This window comes from Myodes glareolus, chromosome 5 (genome assembly GCF_982192425.1).
Source record: "Myodes glareolus chromosome 5, mMyoGla1.1, whole genome shotgun sequence".
In the NCBI taxonomy this organism is placed as follows: Eukaryota; Metazoa; Chordata; class Mammalia; order Rodentia; family Cricetidae; genus Myodes; species Myodes glareolus.
In genome coordinates, this window is record NC_142030.1 from 11,993,538 (window position 1) to 12,019,353 (window position 25,816).

The following is a 25,816-nucleotide window of genomic DNA, read 5'->3' on the forward strand; positions in this document are numbered from 1 at the left end:
AATCTTAGGGTTCTGAAAATACACAAGATAATTGTATATTACTGACATTTAATATGAGGTTTGATTGAAGAAGAATCAATAATGGCTAATGCTTTTAGCCTGAGAAGCCAGGATAAAACTACCATGTATGAGATAACAAGACTACCAAGATGTATGTGTGTGAATGAGAGAGAGAGAGAGAGAGAGAGAGAGAGAGAGAGAGAGAGAGAGAAAGGTAGAGACAATGGTATGTGTGAGAGTCAGAAACGTGTGTGTGTGTGTGTGTGTGTGTGCGCGCGCGCGTGCGTTTAGTGATTCAGTCTAATCAGGAAGTCTATTAGATATTCAAGACAAGGAGGTGGCTCTGTGAAATATCCAGAGCAAAAGCCTGCTGTGAAATATATAAACTCCGGAGTCATCTATGTGTAGACAACAGTTAAGTCAGAGTCAGAGAAGATCATCAAGAGGCTTCTAATATTGAAAGGCTGGGCACAGGACACAGACTGCTGATTACAATGTGTACCTGGAAGCATCCTTGATCACTTAGAGTCAGGTTTTTAAGAAACAAGTAAAATTCTTCCGAAGAATCAAACAGGTTAAAAAGTTTGACACATGGAGCATTTGACTAGGAATTGATGTAAAGAGAAAGGCTGTGAAGATGTTAAAAAATAAAGCCAAGCATTCCAAATTGCTCAGTATTGAGTTGTACGACAGGCACTGTGATCCACAAGGTGAATTCTGTATGGCATGTTTTCAAATGCCCATTAGGTGGCAGAGAAACCTTCTCTAAGCCAGCTGTGAGCTGGTCTTCCTCCACCCTCAGTCTCGCTAGGAGTCCTCTGAATCAAGGGTGTGTGTGTCTACTGAATGCCGACCGAACTCTGTTGTTACAAAGAGCAGAGACTAGTATTTTCTCCAGAAGATACTTTGATAAAATGATAGTCAGCAACTCTCAGCCTGTAATAAGCAGAGTAGGCTCTATGTGGGGTTGGCTTTGCTTGGAAAGATGTGTTTGGGTGGTCTTACGAGTAAATTGACTACAACCAGACTGTTAAGCCTTATTTAAACCTTTTATAGTCAAGTTTTTTTAGTTTTTGATGAGACTGAAGTGGCCAGGGCTCAGAAGTAAAAGGTAAGGAACCTTCCTAGAAAATAATGCACAGAACATTCTAGAACTGGCCTGAAGTTTAAGCTTTCTGTCATTCACCACCTCACTGATTCCATAATCTTTGTTTGAATTTGTAAGTCATCTTTCTCTACTCTTTATATGACACACTGATCCTCAAATTTGCCTGCAAGTTGGGGTCACCTAGGCAGCTTCACAGAAATCAGGGGCCCGTGTATCCCAGGGACGGTGGTTTAAGTGGCTTGCAGGGCCTTTGTTTGGAACTTCTATCAAGACCCAGGTGGTTCTGACGTGAAGTGGAGTTTGGGAACACCAGGTTTGGTCAATTCTGACCATGTACACACAGGAAACCTTCCCACAACTCAAACATGCCCCTCCTTATAAGACAAACACAAGATCATTTCCACGTCAGCACACCCAGGGCCTCAGTTGGAGGCCTCAGTTGGATGTGATTAATTTACCATCTGCAGAGGAGCTGCTAGCACCAAATGTTGTTCTGTGGAGAACACCAAAGGCAACTCATTACAGCGAGAAATGAAAGGTCGTGTGAGTGGGTTTCTGAAATATTTTTATTTTTCTTGGATTGTCATAGAATGGGTTTTGTTTCTCATGGTATATTATGTTTACCTGTTCAATACTATCATGCTTTTTATATTGATCTTAACAAATTTAAATGAAGACTTAGTCATTTAATGCTCACTGTCATTTGAAACCAAATAGTACCTTCACTTCCTGCCACCGTGGCTCTTGTGGAATACACTGGCACTAAGTCAGGGACAACAGGTGGACCCTCCAGGTCTCCTCAGTGATCCCCGAAGGTACAGGATCCTGTAATTGTGCCTCAGAAGACATGTCTGTCTCCTGGGAGTTTTAGAACTCTGATCATTCCAGTTCATAAATCGAGCATTGCACCAATGAGACTTGGTTACTTGTGTCACCAAAAATAATAAAATCACAAGTAGCTTCATACATGAGTGCATGTGTGTGCACACATGTATCCAATCATGCTTGTGCTGCTCACAAAATAGTTTTGAAATTTGAGTTCTCAGCCTTTTAAAAAGGATGCTAACAGTGGTTGACATTTATTTCTACCCCTGATGTATTCGTAATACTTTCCTTTCCTTCATATTCTTGTTCACAAGCTTCCCACTTGGTCTCCTCTTCCTTGTCTTCATTTGTTTTGCTTTCCTTTTTTTTTTTGAGAGAGAGAGAGAGAGAGAGGCTCACTACGTAGTTCTGTTTCTTGCATATTACTCTTGCTCCTTTTGGACATACAGTCTTTCAATGAAGACAGAAAAAAATTATTTTTTTAAGATTTATTTATTTATTATGTACACAGTGTTCAGCCTCCATGTGTCCCTGCAGGCCAGAAGAGGGCACCAGATCTCATTACAGATGGTTGTGAGCCACCATGTGGTTGCTGGGAATTGAACTCAGCACCTCTGGAAGAGCTTCCCCGTGTTGATTGTATACTTCATTTCTAGAATTTCTGTCTAGTCCCTTTTCAAGTTGACCTGTTCTGTGGGTGTTGCGTTTTCCTTTGGCTTTCTGAACACAGCAGACACAGAAAGACTCACTTTAAAGTTTGCATTAGTCAGGGTTCTCTAGAGAAGCAGAGGTTACAGAATTTCATTTCTCTATATGGAGTGGAGGATTTATTAGAATGACTTATAGGTTGCTCTCTAGCTAATCCCACATGCCTGGCTGTGAATCAAGGGTCAAGAATCCAGCGGTTGTTCAGTCCACGAGGCTGGGTGTCTCAGCCGGTGTTCAGTGTAAGCCAGAATCCAGAAGAAGTAGGCTCTAATGCCAGTGAAGGAATAGACTTGCTAGCAGGGCAAGAGCAAGTAGGCAAAACGCAAAAGCTTCCTTCTTCTATGTTCTTATATAGGATTCCAGGAGAAGGTGTGGCCCAGATTAGATCTGGATTAAAGGTGTGTCTTCCTACCTCAAAAATCCAGATTAGGAATGGATCTTTCTACTTCAAATTAAGCAAAAAGCTCTCACAAGTTGCCCTCCATTCTGGGTTGTTCCAGATATAGTCAAGTTGACAACCAAGAATAGCCATCACACCATTTATTTTATTATTCTTAATTCTTGGATCAGGTCTGTTATAGATCTTGAATGCCACCCAAAGGTCTATTTGCTAAAAATGTGAGAGGTGTGTGGTAGAGCCTTAAGAAGTAGGGCCCAGTGGAAGGACGCTTGGCCACTGGGAACACGCGTTAACCCTTTTTACTCCCTCTCGTTTTGCTTGTTGAACACCATGAAGCAAGCAGCTTCTTCTTTTGAAACACTGAATGGGGCTAAGCCTTTTCTCTTTGTAAGCTGATTATCCCGAATCGTTTGTGACAGCAACAGAAAGCTGGCGAACACAGATTTGGGTGCCCTTTCATCGTGACACTTTGTTTCTTCACATGGTCTCTTAAGTTTCTGCAAGTACATCTTCATCAGAGGTCGTTTTAGCAGAGATTCAGGATGCCCTGTCTTGATGACGCAAAACTCTGAGGCAAGTTTGTCTTTCCACTTGGCAGAGTTCTGAGGCTTAGACTGGTTTTCGATTCCTTGGCTTTGTCATAGTGCATCTTGCACATAATGACCCTGAACCGGCTGCCTAACAGCATTTGTTATTGGCCTGCATTCCAGTTGTTTTCCAGGAGAGTATTGCCACAATACGGTAAATTCCTCTGCTATTTCTTCAGGCCATGGGAGAGTTTCTTTAGTCCATAAGTTAGAGATATGATAGTATTTTATTATCTTAGTCTTTTGTGTGTAGCTCACTTTAGCTCCTCATTCTCACAGAGTCCATGACTTGGGCTCTCCACAGTATTTCTAGTTGCATTCCAGCCTCAAGGCCTGCATCTGACTTGGAAACTCCCAGGAGCTACCTGGGCTCCAGCTCATCATTTCCTCTGATTCTGATACCTCAGCCTGCCCCTCCCTCCCTCCTCCCTCCCTCCCTTCCTCCCTCCCTCCCTCCTTCCCTCTCTTCCTTCCTTCCTATTTCCCTGCCTTCCTTCCTTCCTTCCTTCCTTCCTTCCTTCCTGCCTGCCTGCCTGCCTCCCTGCCTTTCTATTTTCTTCTTCCACTTCCCTCTCCATCTCCTCTTCACACCCTTCTTAGAGCAGCTATAAGCTAACGTTTTTGTTTGTTAATTTTATCCAGGATTTCTGTCTGTGTGTTTGGAATAAAAAGGAGAATTATTCCAAAGCAACTAAGTCTGCCCTACTTGCTGATATAATTTTAAAATTATATTGAATGTTATTTTTTTAAAAAATAAGTGTGCTTACAGTATTGGTGCCTGCTGTATACACTACTAAGCTAAAGAGAGATACTTAATAATAGTTTTTATTAAACACAATTTTCTATCTAAGAATTGTTCTACCTTTTTATGTCTTTATAATGTACTATATCATTCTGTATTATTATTTAATAGATGAGCATATTATGACAGGGGTTTATTAAGTAATAAAAAATTAAATATCGAGATGTACTTTAAATATAACAAAATTAGAGGCAGTAAAATGGTTCAGCAAGTAGTGTTGATGGCCAAACCTGACTACCTGAGCTCAAGCCCTGGGAGCTTCAATGTGGAAGGAGCACCAACTCCTTAAACTTCTGACCTCCACACTCAATGCTATGATATAACCCCCCCCATACACACACAAATAAATAAACGTTTAAGAAATGAAATAAATAAAGTTAACTAACTTCCGTGTCAATTTGATTGTTATAAATGTGTGGAGTCAGGTGGCCCCTTTTACAGTATGACATCTATTTGGACATTTTTATCTAGGAAGTTCCCTTTGGTCCCCTTGTTGTTTCTCTTTCTCTTCCCTAACCCTCATTCCTAGCAAACACTGAGCTGTTTTCACATCTATATGATGTTTCCCCTAAACATAAATGGAATCATGCTGTGGAACGACTGGCTTCTCTTGCTTGACATAATGCTCTTGAGAGGCCGTCACTGTATTGCAAGTGTTAGTTATTTATCACTCTGGATTATTGAGTAGCATTTCATTGACTAGATAAACCACCTTTGGCTTGTCCATCTTATGATTTGCTTTTAGTTTGGAATTCTCACAAATCGAGGTGATATGAATATTCACATACATATGTTAAAAAGATTTTTTTCTTTTTGTGGGGGTAGTTATCAAAAGAAAGAATTAAAAGAGTAAATGGTAAATGTATGTCTAATGTTTAAGAAATTGCCAAATGGTTCTCTAAAGTGACTCAAGAGACTTATTTTGGTTCATTGATTGAGAGATTTCAGTCTGTGGTCACTTGGGCTTTTGGTGGCACAGCACAACATGGTGAGAACATGGCAGAGGAAGCCTAGTCATATGGTAGTCAAGCAGAAACAAAGAAAGAGGAAAGGGCTCTAATCCCTTCAACAGTGCACCCTGAATGACCTTATCACCACGCTAGAGGCGGTGGGACCTGGGAGAATAGAACCAATAAACAAGGTGGATTAAAGTCTCATGCAGTAGCCAGCTTTATTCAGAGCATCAGACAGTTTATACTCTGAGGGTTAAGAAGGGGCACACGAGTAAAGTGTACCTTCACAAAAACAAGACACAGGTGGCTGGCAAGCCACACATGGCAGGCAAGCTGCACATGGCAAAACATGTTTTTTTTCCATAGAGGCTTATAAACAAATAACAATAGCCAGTTGTAGTGAATAATCTGAAGTAAATTGACTCCTACCCACTACAGCTGGGAGGAGCATGAAAATACATTCCCAGAACAAATCCATATTTAAAGAAACTGGAGGTCACAAGTCTCTTGTCTTGTTTTCTTGGAGTTTCATCACAAGCACTCAGAATTTTCCTGGCACAATCCATTCCTGAACCATGTTCCAACATGACCTCAGTTCCTCTGCCAGACCCCACCTCCTAAATATCCTACCATTTTCTAGTAGCATCACGGGCAAGGGACCACTCCTGAAACACCTGGGCCTTTGGCGAATGTTCCAGATCTAAACAACTCTTCACTAGCAGTGTATGAGTGCTCCAGTTGCCTCACACGCATGCCCAATCTGTGGTATTGTTGGTCACATTAAATCTTAGTCACTCTAGTGGGCACATGTTGACATCTTATTAGGCTTCAATATGCAGGCCTCTAATGATCAAGGGCATGACCATCCTTTCGTGTGTGTCTTTGCTATCTGTAACTCATCTCTGGTAGCCTGCTAAAATCTTTTACTCATGTGGGAATTATGTCTTACCTATTGAATTATAGTAATATTTTACATATTCTGAACGTGCTTCTTTGCTGCAATAGGCTTTGCAAATATTTTCTCCTGTCTGTGCAATCTGTGCTCATAAATGCTCCCTATGTCACCTCTCAGTGCAAACTGAGAAACTTTGATGGTCGATGGTTTACTCCTCCCAGCAGTTGTGGCTTTCACAGTGATTAAAAGATCTGGCAGCCAGGCTGAAACCTTTTGCCAAACAGCCAATAACCACACTTTACTAAATTAATCTCTTTAATTCTGATACAGACTGAACATTCCTCTCGGATGTGAGGAGTCAAGATGGCCTGATAGGCTTGCCTCTGACCCCTGTCCTGACCTTGATTGAAGACAGCTAGAAACCTCCCAGCTACAGTAATCCCTGCCCTGGGCAGCCTGTCCTGGGGCATTCTGTTTCCAAGTAACCGGGAGAGCCCCTTGTGGAGGAAGACCACCTCCAACAGTCAGAATCAGAAATGAGTGGACCTCGTAAGAGCACTACTCCCAACAGGGTTATCCACTTTGCTAACGGAGACACCATGGAAGAATACATCACAGAGGAAGAGGAAGAGCTAGAGGAACAGAACTCAGCATATGACTCCGTAAGTTCATCGTGTTAGTATTGATGGGAGAAGGGGAATAAATGAGTGATTGATCCAGATAAATTATATGGAAAATATGGCTTTACATTAAGCTTTTGGTCTTCTTGATAGCTTTTTAGATCACATACAGGCAGAAGACAGCCATTGGTTTGTTAGTTTTCTCATTGGTAATAGAGAAAATTAAACGTTTATAGTACATTTTGAAATCTCTATGAAAGAATTGTCAATCGCTGTTCCTGATATTAATTATCTTTAAATTTTTTATCATAGTCATTATTTGTTGAGGTTGAGAACACTCATGTAATAGTTTGTGTGTGGGGGCCAATGGACAACATGTAGGAGCCAGTTCTTTCCTTCCACGACATGGGGCCTGGGGACTGAACTCAGGTTGCCAGACTTGGCAGCAGAGGCCTTGCCCACTTGTTTGGTGTGGGAGAATTGTCTGTACTCTGTCAATCATATATTTTAATAAAACACTGATTGGCCAGGCAGGAAGTATAGGCTGGTCAACCAGACAGGAAGTATAGGCGGGGTGATGAGAACAGGAGAAGGCTAGGAAGGAGGAAGCTCCCTCCGCTATTCCTGCCCAGATCACCGAAGAAGAAACATGTGAGCTGACAGCTGAAAAAGGTACTAAGCCATATGGCTAACATAGATCAGAATAATGGGTTAATATAAGCTATAAGAGTTAACAAGAAGCCTGAGCTAATGGGCCAATCAGTTTATAATCTTATGGAGTCCTGTGTGTGATTTTCTTTGGGGTTTGCCAGCTGTGGGGTACTGGGTGGGACAGAAACCCCAACAAGCCGGCCCTCATATTACACTTGTTATTAATTATCCTAATTTGATTTCTTTCTATTTTTCAGTCTAAACTTTCGTGGGGATCATACTTCTGGTTTTGGGCAGGTCAAGTAGCAAGCAATTCAATTTCTAGTAAGTACTGCTAAGGTTTGTGTGTTGTGGGATTTTCCTCTGTATGCTGTGAATATGTTTTATTACCATTGGTTAATGAATAAAACTGTTTCAGCCAGTGGCTTAGCAGACTAAAGCCAGGTGGGAAATCTGAAGAGATATAGAAAAAGATATAGAAAGATAGAGGCAGAGTCAAGGAAACATCATGACACTGCAGAAAGAGAAGGACCCAGAATCTTTCTGGTGAGCCACAGCCTCGTGGCATTACATAGATTAATAGAAATGAGTTAATTTAAGATGTAAGAGTTAATAAGAAGCCTGAGCTAGTAGGCCAAATAGTGTTGTAATTAATATAGCTCCTGTGTGTTTTTTCGGGTCCAGGTGGCCAGGAAACGAATTAGCATCCTCCGCCAACATTTGGGTTTTGTCTTTCCCTTCCTTCCTTCCTTCCTTCCTTCCTTCCTTCCTTCCTTCCTTTTTTCATTCTTTCTTCCCTGTGTATTTATTGATTCTCCGAGACAGAAGAGACTTCCAGCTGTTCCATCTACTCTCCAGGATTCAGAAATGATAATCTGGTAACTTCTAAACTCATGTGTTAACTGTCTCAAAGACGTGGAGATCCTTCTATCTGCCTTCTGCTTTTCTTTCTACCCATGGATTATGATTGGGATGGGATTGACTTTCCAATGTAATTTCCGCATCACTGCCTTCCATCGTTGTGTAAACATGGATTCTTTGGAGGGTCGTTCCAACTGACCATATCACTCCATTAGTATTAGTTTTACTGTGACTTGAAGACTTACTTACTGGTTGTTGCCATGGCATCCATGCCAATCAAGCTTTCCCACTCTCTTCAGGTCTTCTCTGTATGTGAGTTTCCCGAGTCACCCTGTTCTTAGTCCCTGAGTTGTTTCCATTCTGGCAACTCTGAACACGAATGACAGCTCTAGGCAAGGGTACTGATCTGCGTTATCCATTGAAGACTGTTTACTGATCTGTGTTCTCCACTGAAGACTGTGTACTGATCTGCGTTATCCATTGAAGACTGTGTACTGATCTGTGTTGTCCACTGAAGACTGTGTACTGATCTGTGTTGTCTACTGAAGACTGTGTACTGATCTGTGTTGCCCACTGAAGACTGTGTACTGATCTGTGTTGTCTACTGAAGACTGTGTACTGATCTGTGTTGCCCACTGAAGACTGTGTGCTGATCTGTGTTGCCCACTGAAGACTGTGCGCTGATCTGTGTTGTCCACTAAAGACTGTGTACTGATCTGTGTTGTCCACTGAAGACTGTGCGCTGATCTGTGTTGTCCACTAAAGACTGTGCGCTGATCTGTGTTGCCATCTGAAGACTGAACCGTATGAGAACAGATGGCTATCACATCTTTTTCTTATCTTGACCCAAATTTTCTTCTTTGAAAGTTCCTGCCATCAGTCTAGTCATCACTCTCAGAGTTGTGCAAGACCAGCCCACGTTCTTCTTCCATGGATCAAAGATGCAAATAATTGAAGCTATTAGTCAATCCTTCCTGAGTTTATTCTTCATCTGGACACTTCCATGTTTTTGTTTAAAAAAGAACATCGAATGACACAGTGCTAAGTTCCCCCAGCACAGTTTTTCTGCTATAAACATGAGCTCTCTAGGCCCCTCTTGGGGACATACAAGATATCCTATATGCTTATTTATAGCGCATAGAATCTTACTTTGTTTTACTTGCGTTTATTTCATTTTGAACACAATTAGCAAATGTATAATGACTCATTTCCTTCTAATTTGTCTGCTCGTGAATGTGATAGCAAGAAAAATTACTTTTTACTTTAGAATTCTGAGAAAACCTAAACTGTGGCTCTTGCAAACTCATCTTTATTCATCCACTAGAAAAGCGTTACTGACTGCCTATTGCGTGCCCTGCACCTAGCTGGACACAAAGACAAATGACGATGTGTTCGTGGGATTCAATTTTCAATGAATAGTGTAGACTAGTAAATGTGCCCAGAATTGCAATCCGTGCTCATAGTTGTCGGGATAGGAACAACTCGGGAACTAGGGACAGGGAGATGCAGGAAAACACACATAAAGAGAAGACTCTAAGAGAACCGTGAAAGTCTGATTACAAGTTTGGGGACCATAACAATGGCCCCCGTTAGAAAAGGTTGCTCTGATTTGGAAGGAAGGAGCCAGCACAGCTTTAGGTTTCCTGGCCTATCCTAGGATTAGTAAAAGATAGAAAACCTTACAGGATAAGAGAATGGAGGAACAGCCTACACTAGTTTTCATGCAGTGCTTTGGCTTACGATGATACAAATTTACGGCGATCCATACCTGTGGTCCTGGCTATTCCAGAGGCCCAGTGTGGTAGGACAGGCCATTGCAAACAAGTTTAGGTTTTTAGCACCTGGGCTAACCCAAAGCTTCAATCATGGATTCAGTTTCTCCAAGCATTGTTCTTCCTTCTAGCTTGTGAATTCCTTGGTGAAAGATTTGCCGTCTTCTTTGGTCTTACCGAACCCAAATATCAGTATGTGCTGAATGAGTATCGTAGAACACAAAATAAGGTAGGTAAAGTCATGCTGGGGGTGCCAGGGGCTCTGAGATGGGAGGGGCATTTCACTAGTTAGATTTCTGCTGGCTCTGGCTGAACGCAGGCAGAAGCGACTTAAGCAAGGATGATTCACAGGTTGATAGACTCACAGTAGCAGGAAAGACTTGGAGGCCAATGACTCCATAGCAGTGACGGTGTGAGGCTGTTTATTTACATCTAGGTGGATCAGGAGATAGAGAAGGAACAGGAAGCTGGCTGATCCTCCAGCAACCCACTTCCTCTAGCTAGGACTTTCAACCCCAAATGTCCACAGTCTCCTGAAACAGCACTGCCAGCTGGAGGCCAAGGATTCAGATACATGAACCTACAGGGAATAGATGGCAAGCATATAGAAGAATGTATTCCCACCTGGTGATGAAGTCACACAACTGCACTGAGCTCCCACGGCCAGACTGTCTCACATTTCCAATGCTTCTTGTGCCGTAACACTCCTTAGTGCTTGCCTCATTCCCATGAAGTCAGGATTTCAAAAGTTGAATAGCAAAATGTTTGGATGTGAAGTTTGATATTGCTTAAAAGACAAAGCTCCTCACATGAGTGTCTCCACAAGAGGGAGTTCAGAGCGCTGTGGCTATTCTCTGAAGCTTTCCCTCCTTTCTCTCCAACCAGGAAGCTGACAAGGACCCTGAAGGGAATGGATCAAAGGCCCAGGATGCCAAGATTCCTAATGAAAAGTGTCACCTGGGAGCTGGTGGCCAAGAGTATGGGGCCATCTCTTCCAGAGGAGGCCTGGTGGCAGATTCCAGCTCATCAAGGACAACATAAGCTACCCCTGCATTCCGATGCCTTGGCTGTTGGTTACCATGGTAGCAGCACAATGGCACTATTTCTGAGCTTGCTCTGGTTCTAAGCTCATGAATGAAGTCTCAAGAATTCAAGAGCTGTATGTAACAAGGAAAGAGATGTTAGATACTTTCACAACATACATTTTAAATTGTAAACACCTACCCTGATGTCATTCCAATAATACAATCCTGTCAGCACTGACTTTGCACAACTGCAATGCCTTATGGAACTTTGGGCCAGGAGGTTTGGACTGCCGTTTTTTATGGTGGTTCTAGGGTCCAGTAAAAAACAAAACAAAGCAAAGCAAAACAAAAACAAAACAAAACAAAAAAAAACAAAGCCAAAAATTTAAACTTAACTTATATATTCCCCTTATAACATATATATTTCATCTCCTTCCATACAGCTGTCTAAATTAGTTGGGGCTTATTTTACCATTGGGAATTTAATTATTACATTACCTTTAATTAATTAATTAATTAATTATTTTTTAAAAAGAATCTTTTCTCACATTACATACCAGTCCCAGTTCTCACTCCCTCTCTTTCTCCCTCTCCCTCTACCGTCTCTCCCACCCCATCCCCCATTGACTCCTCAGCAAGAGTAAGGCTTCCTTCTGTGGGGAGTCAACAAAGTCTAGCCTATTGCTTTGAGGAAGGACCAAGGTCCTCCCCACTATAGGCTGAGCAAGGTATCCCTTCAAAGAGAATAGTCTCCAAAAACCCAGTTCAAGCACTAGGGATAAATCCTGGTCCCACTACCAGTGGTCCCACAGATTGCTCCAGCCACACAATTGTCACCCACATTCAGAGGGCCTAGTTTGGTCCTATGCTGGTTCCCCTGCTGTCAGTCCAGAGTCAGTGAGCTCCCATTAGCTCAGGTAAGTTTTATCAAAGGGTATCCCCATCTGTGGGAGCCCATGTGTGACTCAGTTTCCATCTGGAGTCCATTCTGTTTTATAAGTCATTTGAGTTCAAGCTTGCCTATTCTGCTTTTTTCAATAGCCTTGAGGACTGTGAGAGACTTCTGATGTAGCCCATGAGAAAAGAACACTCTATCTAGTAGGAAGTATACTGCTGACGCCAAACCTCAGGAGTACATATCAAGATAGAAAGTAAGGCTGCTTCTGAGGAGCAAGCGCATGTTGGAGAGGAGGCTGCTCACTCAAGGACAGGAATGATCTTGTGGTTAGATACTGACTGACCATCTGTGCTGTGCTTTGTTCTGCTTTTCTATATAAGCGAGTTCTAAAATAAACTCTGGGCCATTTGGCTTCTTGGTTTGATCAACTGGCTGCCAGATAGACCTCCCGATTCTATCCCGTATCTTCTGTCTCTGCTTCTTTCACTTGAATTTCCTTTGACTCTAACAACCCCCAATCCAGGAACCCTGGCTGACTTTGTAGAAGCAGGCTCCTACAACGGTCTTGACCCCTTTGCTCATATCATTGCTTCTCCCTCTCTTCAACTGGCCCTGGAAGCTCAGCCAGTAATCCTCTGTGGCTCCCTGCCTCTGTTTCCATCTGTAACTGGATGAAGGTTCTATGATGACAATTAAGGTAGTCATCAATCTGACAACAGAGCAAGGCCAGTTCAGGCACCCTCTCCACTATTGCTTGGGTCTTAGCTGGGGTCATCCTTGTGGACTCCTGAGAATTTCCCTAGTGCCAGGTTTCTTGCTAGCCCCACAATGGCTCCCTCAATCAAGATATCTCTTTCCTTGCTCCCCCTCTCTGTCCTTCCCCCATCTCAACTATCTGGTTTCCTCATATTCTATACCTTCCTTGCCTTGTCTTCTCCCCCTCCCCTTTGCCCTTCCTTCTCCTCCCACCCCACACCCCCAATTTTCTCAGGAGATCTTGTCTATTTCCCCTTCCCAGGGGGACCCATGTATGTTTCTCTTAGGGCTCTCCTTGTTACTTAGTTTCTCTGGAGTCATGGATTATAAACTGTTATCCTTTCCATCTAATATTCAATTATGAGTAAGTATATCTCGTATTTGTCTTTCTGGGCCTTGTTACCTCACTCAGGATTTTTTTCTATTTTCATCCATTTACATGTAAATTTCAGGGTGGTTTTTTTTCCCACTGAGTAAGTACTTCATTGTACCATATTTTCTTTATCCATTCTTTGGTTGAGGGGCATTAAGGTTGTTTCCAGGTTCTGACTATTACAAATAATGCTGCTATGAATATAATTGATCAAATATCATGTATAGTATGATTGAGCATCCTTTGAGTATATGCCCAAAGTGGTATTTCTGGGTCTTGAGGTAGGTTGATTCCCAATTTTCTGAGAAACCGCCATATTGATTTCCAAAGTGACTGTACAACTTTGCACTCCCATCAGCAATGGAGGAGTGTTCCCCTTCCTCTGTATCCTCTCCAGCGTAAATTATCTTTGGTGATTTTGATCTTAGCCATTTTGACTGCTGTAAGATGGTATCTCAGTCATTTTAATTTTCATTTCCCTAATGGCTAAGGATGTTGAGCAGTTCCTTAGGGGTCTTTTGGCTATTTGAGATTTGTCTGTAGAGAATTCTCTGTTTAAATCTGTGCCCCATTTTTAATTGGATTATTTGGCATTTTTATGTCTAGTTTCTTGAGTTCTTTATATATTTTGGAGATCAGTCCTCTGTCTGATGTGGGGTTAGTAAAGATCTTTTCTCAGTCAGTAGGCTGCCATTTTTTATTATTGATTGTGTCCTTTGCCTTAAAGAAGCTTTTCAGTTTCAGGAGGTCCCATTTACTAATTGTTGCTCTCAGTGTTTGTGCTACTGATGTTATATTTAGGAAGTGGTCTCCTGTACCCATGCATTCAAGGCTACTTTCCACTTTCTCTTCTATGAGGTTCAGTGTGGGTGCATTTATATTGAAGACTTTGATTTATTTAGACTTGAGTTTTGTGCAAGGGGATAGATAATGGATCTGTTTGCGTTCTTCTACATGTTGATATCCCTTTATGCCAGCACCATTTATTGAATATGCTTTCTTTTTTCCATTGTTTAATTTTAGCTTCTTTGTCAAAAATCAGGTGTTCATAGGTGTGTGGATTAATATCAGGATCTTTGATTCGATTCTGTTGGTCCACTGTCTGTGTTTATGCCAATACCAGGCTGTTTTCAAGCTGTAGCTCTATACTAGAGCTTGATGCCAGGGATGGCAATGCCTCTGGAAGTTCCTTTATTGTATGGGATTATTTTGTCTATCCTGAGTTTTTTGTTTTCCCATACTAAATTGAGTATTGTTCTTTCAAGGTCTGTGAAGAATTGTGTTGGGATTTTGATGGGAACTACATTGAATCTGTAGATTGCTTTTGGTAAGATTGCTAGTTGGTTTGTTTTTTTTTAAGTAAATTTTATTAAATTACAAAAGTTCCCATCTCCGCCCCCCCTCCCAACACCCTCCCACTCCCCCACCCCCCCCCTCCTCCTCCCCCTCCGTCCCCCAGGGCAGTCAGGGTTTCCTGCCCCGTGGGAAGCCCCAGTTCCCTCCCCCTCCCTCCAGGTCCAGGAAGGTGAGCGTCCAAACAGACTGGATCCCCAAAATCCAGCATATGCAGAGGAAACAGGTCCCAGTATCATAGTCAATGGCCCTTCAGAAAGACTTCGGGCCAGCCACAGTCAGAGAATCCGGTCAAATTCCGAGAATCTGGCCAGATCACCTCCTCGTTCAGTCCCAGTCCAACTGGCCCCGGCAAACTCTCATTAGATCCGTTCCCCCGTATCAGTGGGTGACAGCATCCCTCGCAGTACTGATTTCGTTTTTCATGTTCTTCCTCCCTCTGCTCCTCATCTGGACCTCGGGGGGGCTCAGTCCGATGCTCCAATGTGGGTCTCCGACTGCATCGCCGTCCTTCGCCAGACGAAGGATCTATGGTGATAAGCAAAATACACATCAGTATGGTTATGGGCCACGGCCGATTCAGGCACCCCCTCCTCTGTCCAGAGAACAATCTGGGGGATCTCTCCTTGGACCTGGGATTCCATATATAATCAAGTCTCCTGTAAACCCTAAAATGACTCCCTTAGTTGAAATATATTCTTCCCTGATCCCATATTCATCCTTCCTCCCCCCCCCCCCATCCCAGGCCACCGAGCTTTCCCCATTCCTCCCCTACTCCCTTCTCTCCAACCCTCTCCCCCTCCACCAACCCTCCCACCCCCCATGCACCCGAGGTTACCTGGGACTCTTGTCTATTTCCTACCTCCTGGTGGATAGCTAAATAATCTTCATCAGGTTCATCTTATTTTAAATGTTGATCCTACCTATCCAAGAGCATGGGAGATCTTTCCATTTTCGATCTTCTTCAGTTTCTTTCTTCAAAGACTTAAAGTTCTTGTCATACAAGTCTTTCACTTCTTTGGTCAGTGTTATCCCAAGATATTTTATATTATTTGTAGCTATTGTAAATGGTGATGTTTCTATGATTTCTTTCTCAGCCCCTTTATCATATGTGTGTGTGTGTGTGTGTGTGTGTGTGTGTGTGTGTGTGTGTGTGAGGGCTACTGAGTCTTTGGAGTTGATCTTGTATCTTGCCATATTACTGAAGTTGTTTATCAGCTGTAGGAGTTCCCTAGTAGAATTTTTGGGGTCACTTATGTATGTATACTATCATATCATATGCAAATAGTAAAAGTTTGACTTCTTCCTTTCCAATTTGTATCCCCTTGATCTCCTCTTGTTGTTTTGTTGTTTTATTGCTCTAGCTATAATTTTGAGTACTTCGTTGAATAGATAGGAGAGAGTGGACAGCCTTGTCTTGTTCCTGATTTTAGTGGAATCACTTTGAGTTTCTCTCCATTTAATTTGATGTTGGCTGATGGTTTGCTGTATATTGCTTTTATTATGTTTAGATATGTTCCTTGTATCCCTGATCTCTCCAAGACCTTTATTATGAAGGGGTGTTGGATTTTGTCGAATGCTGTTTCAGCATCTAATGAGATGACCATATGAGTTTTTTCTTTTAGTTTATTTATATAATGGATTACATTGATAGACTTTTGTGTGTGTGTGTGTGTGTGTGGGTGTGTGTGTGTGTTGAACCATCCCTGCATCTCTGGGATGAAGCCATCTCGATCATGGTGGATGATTTTTTATGTGTTCTTGGATTTTGTTTACCAGTATTTTATTGAGTATTTTTGAATCAATGTTCATGAAGGAGATTGTCTGTAATTCTCTTTCTTAGTTGGGTCTTTATGTGGTTTGGGCATCAGGGTATCTGTAGCCTTGTGAAAAGAGTTTGGCAGTGTTCCTTTTCTTTCTAGTGTGTGGAACAAAAATATAGGTATTAGCTCTTCTTTGAAGTTCCGGTAGAATTATTTGCTGAAACTATCAGACCCTGGGCTTTTTTTGGTTGGGAGACTTTTGATGGCTGCATCTATTTCCTCAGGGGCTATAAATTAAAATTTGTTTATCTGGTCTTGATTCAATTTTTGTATGTGGTACTTATCCAGAAAATTGTCCATTTCTTTTAGATTTTTTAATCTTGTGGAGTACAGGTTTTCAAAGTATGGCCTAATGATTCTTTAGATTTTCTCAGTGTCTGTTGTTATGTCCCCCTTTTCATTTCATATTTTGCTAATTTGGATGGTCTCTCTCTGCCTTTTGACTAGTTTGGATAAGGGTTTGTCTATCTTATTGATTTTCTCAGACAACCCTTTTGTTTCATTGATTCTTTGTTTCATTTTGTTTCTATTTTGTTGATTTCAGCCATCAATATGATTGTTTCTTTTTGTCTACTCCTCCTGGGTGAGTCTGTTTCTTTTTGTTCTAGAGCTTTCAGGTGTGCTGTTAAGTCACTAGTGTGAGATTTCTCCACTTTTTTTATGTAGGCACTTAGTGCTATGAACTTTCATTTTAGCCCTGCTTTCATAGTGTCCCATGGGTTTGGGTATGTTGTGCATTCATTTTTGTTGAATTCTAGAAAGTTTTTATTTTTTTTATTTCTTTTTTGACCCAAGGGTGATTGAACTGGGCACTATTCAATTTCCATTGTGCAATTATTGTTTTGTTGAATTCTAATTTTAAGTCATAGTGATCCAATAAGATTCAGGGGGTTATTCCATTATTCTTTTTATCTGTTGAGGTTTGCTTTGTACTGAGTATGTGGTCAAGTTTAGGGAAAGTTCCATGAGGTGCTGAGAAGGTATATTCTTTTGTGTTTGGGTGGAATGTTCTATAGATGTCTGTTAAGTCCATTTGAGTCATGCCATCTGTTAGTTCTCTTAATTCTCTGTTAAATTTCTGTCTGGTTGACCTGTCCATTGGTGAGAATGGGGTGTTGACATCTCCTACTATTAGTGTGCCGGATTTGATGTGCGATTTAAGCTTTAGTAGTGTTTTTTTTATATATATATATGTAGGCGTTCTTGTATTTGGGGGATAGATGTTCAGGATTGAGACTTCATCTTGATGGATTGTTCCTGTGATGAGAATGAAATGTCCTTCTCCATCTCTTCTGACTGATTTTAGTTTGAAGTCTATTTTGTTAGATATTAGGATAGCTACACGTGCTTATTTTTTAGGTCCATTTAATTGGAAAATCTTTTCCCAATCCTTTACTCTGAGATAATGTCTGCCTTTGAGGTTGAGGTGTGTTTCTTGTATGCAGCAGAAGGATGGATTCTCTTTTTGTATCTAGTCTGTTAGCCTGTGTCTTTTTATAGGCTAACTGAGTTCATTGATATTAAGAGATATTAATGACCAGTGATTGTTAATTCCTGTTATTTTTCAGTGGTAGTGTTTATATGTTTCCCTCCTTTGGGGTTTTCTGGTATGAGGTTATATGTTGCCTATGTTTCATGCCAGCTAACTTCCTTGGGTTGCAGTTCTCCTTCTAGTACTTTCTGTAGGGCTAGGTTTGTGGATAGGTATTGTTTAAATATGGTATTGTCATGGAATATCTTGTTTTCTCTGTCTACGGTGATTGAAAGTTTTTCTGGCTGTAATAGTCTGGTCTTGCTTCCGTGGTCTCTTAGTGTCTGCAGCACATCTGTCCAGGACCTTCTTGCTTTCAGGATTTCCATTGAGAAGTCAGGTGTAATTCTGATGGGTCTGCCTTTATATGTTACTTGGATTTTTCCTTTGTAGATCTTAATATACTTTCTTTATTCTATTTGTTTAATATTTTGATTATTATATGATGAAGGAACTTTTTTTTTGGTCCAGTCTATTTGGTGTTCTGTAAGCTTCTTGTACCTTCGTAGGCATATCCTTCTTTAGGTTGAGAAAGTTTTCTTCTGTGATTTTCTTGAACATATTTTCTGCAACTTTGAATTGGAGTTCTTTTCCTTCTTCTATCCCTATTATTCTTAGATTTGGTCTTTCACGGTGTCCCAGATTTCCTGGATATCTTGTGTTAAAACTTGTTGAATTTAACATTTTCTTTGACCAATGAATCTACTTCATCTATAATATCTTCAACACCTGAGAGTCTCCCTTCCATCTCTTGTATTCTTTTGGTTATGCTTGCATCTGTAGTTCCTGTTCATTTACCTAGATTTTTCATTTCCAGAATTCCCTTGGTTTGTGTTTTCTTTATTGCCTCTATTTCAGTTTTCAAGACTTGAACTGTTTGAACTGTTGGCTTCATCTGTTTGTCTGTTTTTCTTCTTGATTTTTTCTTAGTTTTCTTCAAGAGATTTTTTATTTCTTCTTCTTTTTTTTGTCTTTTCCTCCATTTCTTTAAGGGAATTTTTCCTTTCCTCTTTAAGAGTCCCTATCATCTTCCTTAAGTTATATTTAAGGTTGTTTTCTTCTGTTTCTTCTGGGTTAGCATTTTCAGGTCTTCCTGTTGTATGACTACTGGGTTCTGGTGTGACCATGTTGCTTTTTTGGTTGTTGAATGTGTTATTGCACTGACACCTACCCATTCTTTCCTCCAATTGGTGCAGGTAGTATCTCCACCTCTTGGCCCAGTCCTTACAGTCTGAATCTGTCTCAGGGATCCTCTCTTGGACTGATTGTTGTGGTTGTGTCTCAGGGAGCCACTCTTGGTCCGTTCTATGCAGTCACTGTCTTTTTCCCAGGGAGTCACTGAGGTCTCTGGGTTTGGGTGGGTCTGGGGATGGAGTGGGACTTGTAGATTATAGGGTCTGATCAATGGAGGGTTTTGGAGCAGACTGCCTGCAGGAGGCTTGCCTGCCTGACGAGTGCAGCTGAGGTTGATGGGGGAGATGGCCGGGGTTGTGGCCAGGGGCCTAGGGCCTAGAGATTGGGCTGTCCAGATGGACGGCTGGTCACTTACCTCTTAGTCTTCTCTGTACAGTTACAGTCTGTGCCTCAGGGAGCCACTGAGGTCGAGGGGGAGAGGGGATAGTGGTGGTGGGGGATGGGTGGGTTTAGGGGCAGAGTGGGACTTATAGATTTCAGTGTCTGATAGATGGGGTTGGGGTCATTACATTACCTTTTTAAAGTTCTTTATCAACGGGGGCTGGAGAGATGGCTCAGAGGTTAAGAGCATTGACTTCTTTTCCAGAGGTTATGAGTTCAATTCCCAGCAATCACGTGGTGGTTCACAACCATCTACAAAGAGATTGGATGCCCTCTTGTGGCGTGCAGGCAAACATACAGGCAGAACACTATATATGATAAATGATAACAAATAAATGATAAATAAATAAAAAGATCTTTATCAACATCTTCAAGAGTTCCATTAGAAAATCAACAATTGAGTGCTGGAAATCGTATGCGTCCTAGTTCCCTTTTTCTAGCTGCCGTGATAGAGTCCTCTGACAAAAGCAGCTTGGAGCAACAGCATCTACTTTAGTTCACACTTCCAGGTTCCAGTCCATCGAGGCAGGGAGGCCACAGCAGCAGGAGTCTGAGAGAGCTGGTCTTGTGAAGTCCACACTGGGACTAGGGCAATGGATGCATGCGTGCCAATGCTCAGCTATCTCTCCTTCCCAGCAGTCAAGGAACCCACCCTTGGGAACGGCAGCACCCATATTAAGAGCGTCTTTCACAGATAAGCCCACTGGCCAACCTACTCTAGAATTCCTCATAGAGACTCCCTTCCCAGGTGGCTCCAGATTGCATCAAGTTATCATATATAACTAGCCACAATAGTTTAAACAATTTTTTTAAAACATTTGTTGTCAATGAATTCTCAAAAGTTGGAAAGAGAGGCTGAGAATGTTAAGCAGTAGAACATGTGCCGAGAACAGGCCTTGAGTTCAATTCTTAGCAGGATAAGACACTGAACACCAAATCCAAAATATCAAACATAGGTCAAGTGGTGATGGCACATTCCTTTAATTGAGCACTTGGGAGGCGGAGGCCAGCAGATCTCTGTGAGTTGAGGCCAGCCTGGTCTACAGAGTGAGTTCAGGGACATCCAAGGCTGCACAGAGAAATCCTGTCTCAAAATAAATAAACACATAAATAAATAATCTTTAAAAAGACTGAACATGGAAATTTCAGTAGTCCTGAGTTTAATTTTCCTTTTCAATTAGCTAGCTATGTGATTTTAGTTGTCTATATGTATGATCTGCAGTCTCTCCTTTGGAAGATTTACATGGCATGTATGCCCTTGTGGGTTATTGGTAAGCATAACGAGATAATGCATGTGAAAATACTTTGGAGGGATCAATATTTGTTGTCCACAGTCGCCCCAACATCCATGCCTCCGGGATGCACGCCTTTAGATAGCTCTGCCCACAATGACTCTGCACTTGCCCATGCGACTGGCTTTGGCCAGTGAGCCGGCAGCAAATGTGATGTAATCAGAAGCTCGAAAGGCACTTGTGCATGTAGGCTTGTCCTCTTGGAAGGCTCCATGTTGTTAAGAAGCTTGGACTAGGCTTAGGAGTTATGAGAAGCCGTGTGAAGCGAGGTCTCTAAGAATATGTAGGAATAAAATGGAAAAATTGACCATTTTGCAGATCCTAGCACCAAGCTCCCAGCCAGACGTAGCCATATAAATGACTTTTTGCTTGTACATGGAGTAAATGAACTACAAAACGGAACCTGGGTAACTGATGTGTTTATCTAATTATTCTTCATCAATAAAAACTCAGGAGTCAGATATCAGGGTAAGAACCTGAATCCTCAGAGAAGCAGCAGAGAAGTGACCAGTGTTCTCCTAACTCTTGTGTTCCTCCACCCAAAAGGATTAAGATCTTCTCTAAGCCCTGCCCTACTACTGTCCTCAGTCCTCCAAAACCTCTATGGTTAATTTTGGTCAGCTAGTAGCTATTGCTACCCTCTGATTCAAAGCAAACTTTATTGTCAGAATTTGATCAAAGCATCACACAATAGGTAACCCACAGAATCGTGAGACACACAGACGTAATGTGAGAAGCAGGGAGTGGAGCTGAGTTGATAAGAAGTGAAGGACAGAGTGGGCGTGGACCAGATCATTAGTCAAATATATCAGGGTAAGATAACTCACAAAGAGATGATTTCAGAGTCTTAGTGATGGAAGCAGGTGTTTATTTGTTTTTCATGGGGACTCCATTATCAGTGTAAGTACTCAGCAAGAAAGTCTGTCTCCGCATGCTGCCTGGTGCTGCATGCTTCCTGCGCTGTGGAATAATATGCTTATACACCATGAAGGTGTGCTGCTCCCATTTTAATAAAAAACTGATTGGCTGATGGTAGGCAGGATTTTCGGGGCAGAGAGGACGTTGGGAAGCAGCTGGTGGAACAGAGCTGATCATGGTCCCAACTCTCCTGATCTCTGGATCTCCCAACTTCTCCTGACCTTTTGGTTCCTCCATGCCATGATGCTTTCGTGACTGTTGACACTCTAGCATGCTGGGGAAATTAAGCACTGGCAACGGATGTCTCCACGGAGAAAGAATTCTGTCCCCTCTGGTTATGTTTCTTCCCCTATAGTACAGCATCACAGGGCTATGGGGTGTGAACCCCAAAGACCCTGGAAAGGGAAGCACTTTTTTTTTCTTTTTTAGTGTCACGGAAAATGGGTGAAAGGTCAGTGAGTTAATATGACCCTGGTTTATTTTATCTTTGCTGATTCTATGCCCATCACTCCCGTGTAAGCACTTAACCTCGATGCTCTTGTGTCTAAAACAGGTTTGCTATGGAAAGCAAGTCTAATTTGAACTAGTTTATATAACAAGATAGGATTATTTTTGGAAGGATATTAAGATACCTCATTCCAAGGTCAGATAAATCTCAACAGTGTCTAGATCAGTCTGATAAGAAACTACCAAAGTTGGTTCCTTCCCTTTCTCCTCTGTCCTGCTCCGGATGCAGAAGAAGATACAGTAACCTTCCTACTCCACCACTCTGTGACTGGTGTTCTGAACCTCAGTCCCAACTCCAGACAGACAGGAAACAAGGCTCTGATTAGCCCTCCTCTGTCCTGTGTCAGCCCTAATTCAGACCCAGTGGCCCACAGGGTGGAGACACATTGTAGCAACACGGTTATTGGGTTGTTTTCTCAACTAATGCGATTTTCAGAAAAGGGGGCTAAAACTGATCTCAGCAGATAATCCAGGGGATATTTTATGTGAAAATTGAGGGAAACCAATTAGCCATAATTTGACACTAAAGTCTCTGTGTGTCAATTAAACTTTTTAACATTGGTGATGTGCTGAGTTGACTGGGCCCAGATTTAAGACCGTCTGTGGGACTGTTTCAGTGAGACCAGCACTCGAATGCATTGTGGTGTCAAGGGCATCATATAATTCCACCCAAGACCTGAGTGGAATAGAAAGTCCAGGATGGAGGATTTTACCTTTTGCTGCCTTCCTGCTCGAGCTAAATGCCTTGTTCCTTCTTCTCTTCTGTGTCCTTTGTCTGGGGCTTAGGTCATGGCTTATATCACTCTACCCATTCTCAGCCCTTGGACCAGGACTTAGGTCATGGCTTGCCCACCCCACTCCATTCTTAGGCTTTTGGACTGCGATTGATTTGTTCTATCACCAACTTTCATGAATTCTCAGATTGCGTGTGGCAAGATGGTGGGATTTCTTGGCTTCTGAAAGTAAGAGAGCCTTTTCTAATAACATCTATCCAATTCCCCACATAAGATCTACCTGCCTACCTATCATCTACCCATCCTACTGCTTCCATTCCACTGGAGAAGCTGATTAATAGGCACTGAATGAGAATCACGGGTTTGCATGGTCTGTCCTCACTAAGCAAGCTTAGTGCTTTACCTGACATGCTCTGTTTATTCAGTTTCAAGGTGAAGCAGATTCGAGGGTTTTATGACACAGTAGAAGGGGCCACACCTCACAGCTGAGCATTAGTTACATAAACCTCAGGTGTCAGATCAAAGCAAAAATCTATATTTAATTTACTTGCTCTTTTCTTTCAGAATAAGCTCTAGTGATTTTTTTAATTTTACCTTTCTAAGAAAACTATCCACTTCCTAAACAACTACTTGTGGATGATTCTAGGGAACTAGACTGTGGTGGATTGAATGAGACTAGCACTTATAGGATCACATATCACATTGAGTGCTTGGCCCCCAGTTGGTGGAACTGTTTGGGAAGCATTAGGAAGTGTGACCTTATTGGAGGAGGCGTGTCAATGGAGGCGAGTTTTGAAGTTTAAAATGCCGCCTACATTCCCAATGTGATTGCACTCCCTCCCCCCCAACAATCTAGCTGTCATGTTGTGAGAACACTCAGGCAATGCAATGGACTCAGTGCTTTCTTTCCAGACGCCCAAATTCATATGTCAAAATCTTAACTCAGTGCGACTGTTTTGGACGCGGGAGGTGTTAGGTCATTACATCAGATTCCTCTTGAAGGAGATTTAGGCCTGTGTAAGAGGCCAGAGGTAGCCAGTTATATGTCTACCAGGGGAGAAGACAGCTTTTACAACCCCGAAGATGGTCGTTTCAAACTCTGGCTATGCTGGCACCTAGAGATTTCTGGCTCCCAGAACTGTGAGAAGTAGATTTCTGGTCTATCAAACACTTAGCCTGTGGTGTTTGCTGTAGCAGCCTGCACTAAGCAAAGGCTAGGAAGAGACCCATGTGGTATAGAGCAAGAGTTTGAGACAAGCATCTAGTGGCAACTAAAGCTGCTCCCACCCGCATGGCTAAGCTTGGAAGGTGACCTCCTAGCCCACAGACGGTTGCAGATCCACCCAGCAGCTTGCTGGCAGCATCACAAGAGCGCCTGAGACAAGACTTTCAAGCTACACCTCTCCTGAGTTCCTGGCTTACAGAATCTGCGGTCAGAACTGTTTGCTGTTCTAAGCTACCATATTTTATCATAAATGTTGCCCTCATGCAGCAATAATTTCAATATGTTTTTTATTCCTACACATTCCTAGGGATAGCTAAGGATCCTTAAGTTCAACTAAGAACCATAGTGTTCCTAGAAAGTAGGTATTTCATCTCACCCGCCTCAAGACTAGACTGAACTCACCAAGCCATATCAGATGTGCCCCCACCCTTATTGTGAGGTGGGGAAGCCTAGACACATTACTGTCTCCTCTGTCTCCTGCAAATAAAGTCTCCCATTTCCTTTGCCACCTGCCATTTGCCCAGAGCTGTCTACAATGTACCAAAACCCAAACCAAACCTAAACAAAACAAACGGTTCTCTGTAAGACTAGGCATGATCACTTCAAAAGTGAGAGTTCAGGCTCCTGGAAATGACACCAGTCTAGACTCCCTTCTTTTGTATATTCAAACAATTTTATTAATATTGGTGTGTTGGGGGGATGTTTGTGGGTGTGATTTTCTTGCACATGTGGAGGTCAAAGGACAACTTCGAGGTGCTGGTTCTCTCTGTCCACCTTTCTATGGGTTCAGGGCTTGGACTCAGGTCACTAGGCTTATACAGTAAGTACAGTAAGGCATATACCCTGAGCCACTGAGCCCTCTCATGGGCCTCTCCCTCTTTATAGTTGGTCACCTCCTAGGTCGTTATCACACTCTCACCTTGGTTATTGTCATCTTTGAACCTTGAGGAAGTCACACTTCTAGTCTTTTTCTTCTCAAAAGGTATCTTTGCCCCCTTGTAAATCTATGGGTGCTAAATGATATATGGAGAAAATATATTGCCTAACTCTATCTCTCCAAGGCTCCATGACACACGCAGAAAGGGGGAGTAGTTAGCTTCCTTTTCAGCAACATGTGAACCCCAAATTCTTGTCAATCCAAACAGATCCACAGTTAAGGTAATCATGTCATGAAGTCTTCTGAATTAATCTAAATTTAAATGACTTTCTGATTGTTGATAGTTTAGATTATTTATCAACGTATTTTATTGTGTGTAACGTAGGCAAATGAAGGTTAATTTGCTAAAGATTGAGACATCCGAACCTTAACCTTCAGAGTAATGATTCAGAAAGTGTAAGGTGACGAGAGAAGCTCTTTGACAGATACACACAGGCAACCATCCTTTCTCATCACCATAAATCACTCAAGCGCCTTTCTCCGAATAAGCCGTCCCTCCAAGGAATGCTGAGCCTTGCCATCTCTGCAGGCTGCTTGGTGACGAAGTCCTTCAATTATCCCTATAAAATTTTCATCCCCCTGCCAAATTGCACCACTTCCAACTTTAATATATAATTACTTCTTATACCAGCAGCAGAGTGAAGCCAAGCAAACTTTAACCGTTTTTATTCTTCAAGTATCTTACAG

The 25,816-nt window shown here is 42.1% G+C and overlaps 1 protein-coding gene across 2 annotated transcripts; it reads left to right on the forward strand.

Moving 5' to 3' along the window:
- The first annotated feature begins 1,522 nt into the window (after positions 1-1,522).
- Fam177b (family with sequence similarity 177 member B) lies at positions 1,523-12,533 on the forward strand. Of its 2 annotated transcripts, none has more exons than XM_087906058.1 (5): positions 1,523-1,651; positions 6,609-6,940; positions 7,807-7,873; positions 10,314-10,411; positions 11,068-12,533. In XM_087906058.1, exons 2-5 carry the CDS (start codon positions 6,815-6,817, stop codon positions 11,221-11,223), a joined length of 447 nt encoding a protein of 148 aa, XP_087762184.1. In that variant the 5' UTR covers positions 1,523-1,651; positions 6,609-6,814; the 3' UTR covers positions 11,224-12,533. The 2 variants fall into 2 exon arrangements, with proteins under 2 accessions (XP_087762184.1, XP_087762183.1); XM_087906057.1 differs by having other exon boundaries at positions 1,523-1,646.
- Positions 12,534-25,816: the final 13,283 nt, after the last annotated feature.